The 7,948-nt window shown below is 42.3% G+C and overlaps 1 protein-coding gene across 4 annotated transcripts in view; it reads left to right on the top strand.

Moving 5' to 3' along the window:
* Positions 1 to 1,339: 1,339 nt before the first annotated feature.
* Positions 1,340 to 7,948, top strand: part of CABCOCO1 (ciliary associated calcium binding coiled-coil 1) — an 81,264-nt gene continuing 74,655 nt past the window's right edge. For 2 of the 4 annotated variants that reach the window (XM_030570852.1, XM_030570851.1), the window contains exon 1: positions 1,340 to 1,429. In XM_030570852.1, the coding sequence (XP_030426712.1) occupies positions 1,394 to 1,429 (36 nt within the window). In that variant the 5' untranslated portion in view covers positions 1,340 to 1,393. Of the gene's footprint in view, positions 1,430 to 1,544; positions 1,644 to 3,135; positions 3,256 to 7,948 lie in introns of those variants that run through there. The other 2 variants (XM_030570854.1, XM_030570853.1) reach the window with 2 other exon arrangements.

Genomic DNA, 7,948 nt, shown 5'->3' with positions numbered 1-7,948 from the left:
TTAGAAAGTTGGCAACCTGATGGTGCTGTGGGTGTGTGTGTGGGGGGGGGGTTCACACAGAGGATGGGTGGAGGTCATACTCCCAGGATGGGTCCAATGGAGGTGGGTGGATCACACAGGAGATAAGTGCTGTGGAAGTGTGAGAAGGGTCACACAGAGAATGGGTGCTATGGGAGCGGGGGGAGGGTCACCAAGGGGATGGGTGCTGTGGGAAGGATCACACTCCTGGCATGGGTGCTATGGTGGTCACACAGGTGATGAGTGCTGGGGGTGGGGGTCACACAGAGGATGGATACTGTGGGGGTCACACAGGGGATGGGTGCTGTGTGGGGCTCACACAAGGGATAGGTGTTATGGAGGCAGGGGGATTCACACAGAGGACAGGTGCAGTGGGGGTGAGGGAGTCACACAGGGTGAGGGGATCACACAGGGGATGGTTGTTGTGGGGGTGGAGGGATGTCACATGAGACGGGTGCTCTGAGAGTGAGAGGGTCACACAAGGAATAGGTGTTATGGGGCAGGGCTCACACAGGGGATGGGTGCTGTGATGTCAGAGGGTCACACAGGGGATGGGTGCTGTGAGAGGGTCACACAAGGGATGGGTGTTATGGGGCAGGGCTCACACAGGGGATTGGTGCTGTGATGTCAGAGGGTCACACAGGGGATGGGTGCTGTGATGTCAGAGGGTCACACAGGGGATGGGTGCTGTGAGAGGGTCACACAAGGAATAGGTGTTATGGGGCAGGGCTCACACAGGGGATTGGTGCTGTGATGTCACAGGGTCACACAGGGATGGGTGCTGTGAGAGGGTCACACAAGGAATAGGTGTTATGGGGCAGGGCTCACACAGGGGATGGGTGCTGTGATGTCAGAGGGTCACACGGGGGATGGGTGCTGTGAGAGGGTCACACAAGGGATGGGTGTTATGGGGCAGGGCTCACACAGGGGATTGGTGCTGTGATGTCAGAGGGTCACACAGGGGATGGGTGCTGTGAGAGGGTCACACAAGGGATGGGTGTTATGGGGCAGGGCTCACACAGGGGATTGGTGCTGTGATGTCAGAGGGTCACACAGGGGATGGGTGTTATGGGGCAGGGCTCACACAGGGGATGGGTGCTGTGATGTCAGAGGGTCACACAGGGGATGGGTGCTGTGAGAGGGTCACACAAGGAATAGGTGTTATGGGGCAGGGCTCACACAGGGGATGGGTGCTGTGATGTCAGAGGGTCACACAGGGATGGGTGCTGTGATGTCAGAGGGTCACACATAGGTGCTAAGGCGGATCGCACTCACGGGAAGCGCACGGGTTCGAGACGGGGCCCCTCCTCCGCGGTCGCTGCCCCTGCGCTAACGCCGCCTCCCAGGGCAACGCAGAGACGCGGGCCCGCCCGGCATGGCGGCCAAGACAAAGGGGAAGGAGAGCCGGCAGGTACCGGCCCCGCGCCCGCTCCCCGCCCCTTAGCGAGCGTCCCCTGCCCCCAGCCCCGTCCGCCTGCCCAGGGGCTCTGCGCTCGCGGGCGGCATGTGTTGGGGCGAGGGCTGGCCCCGTTACCGCGCCTGGCCGGAGCGACGGCGTCACGGCAGCCTCCCGCCCACCGGCCCCAGCTCCGCGCTGCTGCCCCCAGACCCGGCTCACGGGACGGGTTTGCAGTGGCAAGTTTGCCTGAGGCGCAGAGAGCACCGCGCGGGGGCCGGGGCGGAAGGCGGTTCTAGGCTCGGGACTGACACTGAATGTGCGAGGGCTTAGCCCCGCGTTCGGGTGGAGGGGAAGGGGTGCAGCCAGGCCTGGCTAGCTCAGCCGCCTCCTGCATGTGAGGAGCTTGGCCAGCTGTGCTTTGCAAGAGGCAGGCCTCTTGTTATGAGGTTGGCTAGCAGCGCTCACGCCTTTTGTTTAATAATTTGTTGACAAGTCACATCCTGTTTATTTAAACCCTTGAGATGTTACTAGTTCTCCAGATAAGCTGCACAAAAGGGAAAAAGAAGAGTGTACGTATTAAAAGTGTTCGTGAAAGTGAAATGAGATGGCTCAGTGGTTTGAGCATTGGCTTCCTAAACCCGGGGTTGTGAGTTCAATCCTTGAGGGGGCCACTTAGGGATCGGGGGCAAAAATCCATCTGGGGATTGGCCCTCCTTTGAGCAGGGGGTTGAACTAGGTAACCTCTTGAGGTCTCTTCCAACCCTCATATTTTATGAGAAAGGAAAGTATTATGTATGGTAATATTTAAAATAAAGAGAGTTTAAGAAGGACACACACATACACAAGTTGAGAAATTCCCATACCAAAAACTTTTCTAAAATCAGTCGGTGTTACTAACTGACAACTCTGTTAATTTACTGATTGCCTCATTAAAAGCAAGGAAACGACTAGCGAAGGTTATCAGCATTAAGGTTGTGCTGTGATAAAGTAACTTTACATCATACTTAGTAGGAATAATTAGTTCATATTACGTGGACTGTAACATTTATGATGTCCTTAACTATATTTGCTTTTAAGTGCTTGTGAATTTGTAAGTTATGTGATTGGTAAGTCTATTATTGTTACTCAGCTATAATTTGTTTTTAAACAAAGTTTTTGTAATATATAGGTATTGTACCCAGGATCTGCTGTGTCATTTATAGACACTTTTCATTATACAGATTTTTCTTCATTTATTCATGCTGAGAGATGCATCTTAACTTTTAAAATTTCATTGTTGGTCTGCATGCAGTACTTTAAGTGACATGAAAAGTATGGGAACAAGATTAGATTGATCAGAGATGATATATTTTGGTCTCTATGTAATCCCTTCATTGATTAATGCACCCAAAGCCTTTTAGGGAGTTTCACAAATCCTCACAACATTCCTCCTGAATGCTCTTTTTTTCTAGGATCTCTGATTTGACTGATAGATTTGTGATTTCACGGGTAGCCACACAACTCTCTATGGACTGCATTTCAGAGGAAGCTCAAGAGTACAAGTTATTCCTCTTTAGGTCAATGTTATCTTAAGCTCAAACTTTCTACCTCCAAATACATGTATTTCAGATGGTATCATGAGATAGTGTTATTTTACTAATTCTGTCCATTCTGGGGGCTTATTTAACCCCAAATGCCTAAATATGCACATTCCATGTCCTTCTCTTTAGAGCATTAGAAAATAAACCTGACCTTCATTTCAGTCAGAAGTGCTGGTTTCAGATGTTTAAATGCATGAATAAAGTTAAATTCCTCAAATTTGTGAAGTGGAGCAGACAGAAGATCTGGCCTGTAAAAACGTAAGTGCTGACAATACTTTACAATGTGTCAGCTTGACCTATTTCACTGAGTTGTTGCTCCAGTCATCTGCACTTTCAGGAGTATTGGTGGTGTAGTGGTTATCATGGCTGTCTTTCAAGCAGTTGATCTGGGTTAACTTTCAGGGAGTGCAACATATCTACATCTTTAGGCACTCAGACACTGTGGTGATGGGTTGTTATTACAAAACTAAGATTATTTCTCTCTTTGATAGTGGGAATTTAAAAAACCCTTGTTGAAGGAAATCTTCTGTAAAATGTATTACTAAATATTATAGTGTTTTATGAGAAGTTTACATACTTTCCAAAATATTACTTTTATTTATATTAGTAGCTGTAAACAGCTTGGTCAGGAAAACAGCAAAAAATTGGTAGAGTTCAATCAAATTGTGGTTTAAAATAAGTATACTGTACAAAAGAAAGCAAGTTGTAGAAAATATATTGTATTTGAAATATACAACAGAAGTATTTTCTTTTTATACAACTTTATAACAATTCTTATAAAGAGTTTAGAGTAAATGTATTCACAGTCTATTTTTTGTTAGGTTTTATAATCTTTTACTCAGATTTCTTAGTTCATTTAATGTATTTTAGATTAAGTTTATAGTGAATACTATTTTCTCAAGAATTTGTTTGATTACAAATGTGGTGAAGTCACGTATTCTGCATTAAATTACATACGTTTCAGGTTTTGGCAGAATCTAATGTTATTCACGTGCACTACATAAAACAGGGTACACTGCTATTATTTTTCCTCTTTTATCATCTGCAGGATCTCAATACACAGTTTTGTTTTAGATTGATTAAACTGTCTTAATTGTTTGAGCTTATGAGAAACATACAGTTATAGATTACTGTTAGCAGAAAACACAACATCTGAATCATAAACAGTGCAGCATACAGTATAAACAGTTAGGGTCTTATTTCTTCATTTGGTATTTTTGTTACTGAGATATCATTAATTGTTTTCAGAGCTGCTGATTGTCTAGTAATAGTAAAAGTTTAATTTCAGAACAAATATATACTGATCCAAAATCATCTTGAAATCTGAATTGTGACATCTCAGAAAAATACAGTATTTTGTCATTAAAAGGACACAAGTGCTTCTGATTTTTTTTGTTTTATTTCTACTTTTTATTGCTTTAAATGCACACCAACATATGAGAACAATCCTCCATTTCTTAGCTTATAGGCTTTGTCCTTTGTATGTGACATATCTATTTCTCTCTTTTGAATGGAATTGAAATTAACGTGGCTGTTTTGTTTTCTTCCTTATTTATGTGACAGCAAGAAAAGTACAGGGGTTAAAATTAGGGGCTGTTGATTTTAATTTTCCAGTGATGGAAGGGACAACGGAGGCTCTCTTACAATTCCTAATCCTAAATAACAATTTATTTATCTTAATCTTTTCATGTAGACAGATTTTGGATTTAAAATATTTGATAGTTAATTTAATAATAAAATGCCTTGTAAGGTAGTAATAAGTGGGCTGCAACCTTTTATATGACAGTGGTTTGGCCTCCATTTTGTCTACAGTCGTAGCCCCCAGCCCTTCTCTGGCACTGTTTTGGAGAAGGAGCTCAGGTTTCTACACTTTGATGGGTCTGTTTATTTATTAGTGTATTTTTTTTAAAGATTTGTATGGGTGCCCAAAGCACTAGATGAGTACTTTATATTGTAATTTCATATAAATATGAATAAATAAATATCTTTGAGAAGTACAGAGACTTTTACATTCACTTTTCTCTGTCTCCTTTGAGGGACATAGTTCAGTTTTCTTCTAGGATATCATATCACCAGTAATTTTCAGATGTGCCTCATGGATATACCAGTCTGTCGAGAGACCCTCTCTGGTATTACTGATAGTATACTTTTTAAGCCAGCATTAACTTATTTGTTTTTCACTTAGGAGTTGGAGCTCTTCAATATTTGATGTTTAACCTTATGACTGTCCTGCAAACATATTTCTTTGAGTACTTTGGAAGCTTTGCTTGAGGAATTCCAGAAATATAGGATTCCTGCATCTTTTGTGCAGTCTGTTTGGTGTTTCCATCTTGTGCTCTAATGACAAAAGACACTAAGTGTTTCAGAATGCTGTATTCAATAGGCAGAAAGATGTAATATATATTCAACAAAGCTAGATAATTTCTTTCAAGGAAGACAAAACATTACATTACAAATACAATAGTAATGTTTTAAATTATGCAAATGTTTATCTTAAAAAATTTAGTATTCTAAATAATTTGCTCTATTCTCCATAATTAAATACTGACAGTCAGTTGTAGTCTTACTAGTAATTCACCAGTGTTCTTCACTTGAAATGGGCAGTAGATGGTGCCAGGTATTCTTCTTTATCAGGAATACTGACTGACCTGTTGCAACTTGTTGCGTATCTTGACTAGTGTCAGGCTATAAACTTGTACCACTGCTGAAATTACAGCTAGAACACACTAAGTGGTGGAGTGAAATCTGTTACAAAGAGGGATTTGGAGCAATCACATTTTTGAATTGCTGTGCTCTATAACCGCTCCGGCACCAAGAGTGAGTGCTCCATCTCTGCTCCGACTCCACTCGGCGCTCCAGCTCTGCTCCGACTCTGCTCTGTGCTCCGACTCAAATTAATTTTTAACTAAATAAAAAAGTGCACACTGTAATTTTGAAAAAACATTATTTTTATTCAGACTTTTAAAAAACAATTTAAATGTCACCAATAATGATACAAGCTAGAATCAGTCATAATTAATTCTGTAAAAATTTATTGCAGCAATCAAGTTGTCTTTCATAGGCTGCTGCAAATCATTTAAAATGAACTTTAAAGCCGAAAACAGTCGCTCTACACTAGCTTGAGTTGTTGGCATGCTCCAAGCAATTCTACAGGCAGCCTGAATGCGGTGTGGATAGCTGTGATTGGCCTCAAAAACAGACTTACTTTTAGCCTACCAATAGACTCCATTGCCTCACAATCTTCCCAAAAGTTTCTCTTAAATAATGCTTCTTTACAATTATGAATTGCAGAAATTTGTCGCTGTCTTACTTGTTTATCCAATTCCTTTTTGAAGACATCATCTTCTGAAGAATTGATGCTTGAATTATCTCCATTTCCCCATGATGGCTGAAGGCATCTCAGGGATGGACGCTCACCAAGTTCGGAGTGGAGACGGAAGTTTCAGAACAGCCTGCTATTTCTGAAGGATGTGAACTTTCCGAAACTGCAGATTCAATTGTTGATTACTCCTTTTGTTGTGTTTCGTTTTCTCCAACCTCTTTCGCAGAATTCAAATGTAGTAATAGACTTTGTTTTTTGAGTCATCAAGCAATATCAAGGAGCCCTTCCTTTGCCTTTGGTATTTCTCTTGAGGTAAGAAGAATGCGATACCATGGGTCAATATAAACTCCAGCAAGGAAATGAATATTGTCAAAAAGCTTCTCTTCGCGTTTCTGCATGGAGGATAGAATTCCTTCTGCAATTTGTCCACCGTTTTCTTGCAAGAATTTTGACAGTTTTGGCCATTCCTTCATTAAAACTCCCAGGGTTACATCGACAGCTTGAAGATTCATGGTGGTTTGGTTTGGTTTTGCCAAGAGGTCTCGCAGGCTCTTCATTTCGTCCCATTCAGCTTTTGTTAACTTGAGTTCTCTTGTTCCAGCAGCAGCCACTTGTTCACAGTAAGATTGAAAAACGAGAAGCCAATTAATCATCGCAAATGTTGAACCCCAGTGAGTCACAATATCCAATGATTGAGTTACCCCATGTAGATCAAGCAGAACACTTCAAATACATGGGTTTCATAGTTTGACAATGACTTGTCGAATTTTTGCCAGTAATTTCTTCACATATTCTTTTTTCAGTCCATACCGGTTTTCCAGCTGAAGAGTGTGAATACCACACCTCATCAGTTGGACTTTTGAGTTGTCCTCATGAAGCCATGTTGGAAGTATCAGGCTAGGATAATTAACCCATTGCGCAGCAGCATCCATGTTGAGTTCGATTTCATCCATTCCTTTAGTTCCTTCATCAGGCAAAGTAGCTTCAGTTCTGTCCACATCCCTGTTCTAAGAGGTAGAAATGGTTTCATTGTCTTCGCTGAAATTTTTGATGGCACACATGCTTGCTGCATTGTCAGCGCAGATGCTTGGCACTTACATTTCACTGATTCCAAATTTTTCTAAAATAGCTTTTACTTGACTTTTCACATACGAAGAATTGTGACACCCTTCAGTGTCGATTATGTCCAAGGTTTTTACCACAGCTTTATCTTTTCCTTCTTTGTAGTACTGAGCATTGATTGCAAGGAAATTCCTGTTTCCGTGGTTTGCTGCATCCATTTTCAGATAGCACAATTTTTGCTCCAAAGCTTTCTTGAGCTCTTCGCGACCAGACTCAGCTGTGCTGACAACTAAATGATGAACCGCATCGTGCCCCATCAAAACGCCAAGCTGCTGACCCATTTCACCTGCAATTTTTTGGAATCCTTTGTTCTTTAGCCTGAAGGTAGTGAGTGGTGTTGAACTCAAGCAAACCATTTCTGTCAGCCCTTCACGGAAAGTTTTGGCATCCCTGGTGACTGTAACCTTTGAGGACCTCAAGTATAAGTCAAGAGTATGAGTTTTGTTTGCTCAATTTTGGGTTTCTTTTCAGATGAAGCTCCGCAAAAAGTCTTTTCTCCAGGAGTTT

The sequence above is a fragment of the Gopherus evgoodei genome, chromosome 7 (assembly GCF_007399415.2).
Source record: "Gopherus evgoodei ecotype Sinaloan lineage chromosome 7, rGopEvg1_v1.p, whole genome shotgun sequence".
Taxonomy (NCBI): domain Eukaryota; kingdom Metazoa; phylum Chordata; order Testudines; family Testudinidae; genus Gopherus; species Gopherus evgoodei.
Note: the sequence above shows the minus strand (reverse complement) of the source record. Positions and strands in the feature narration are given on the sequence as shown.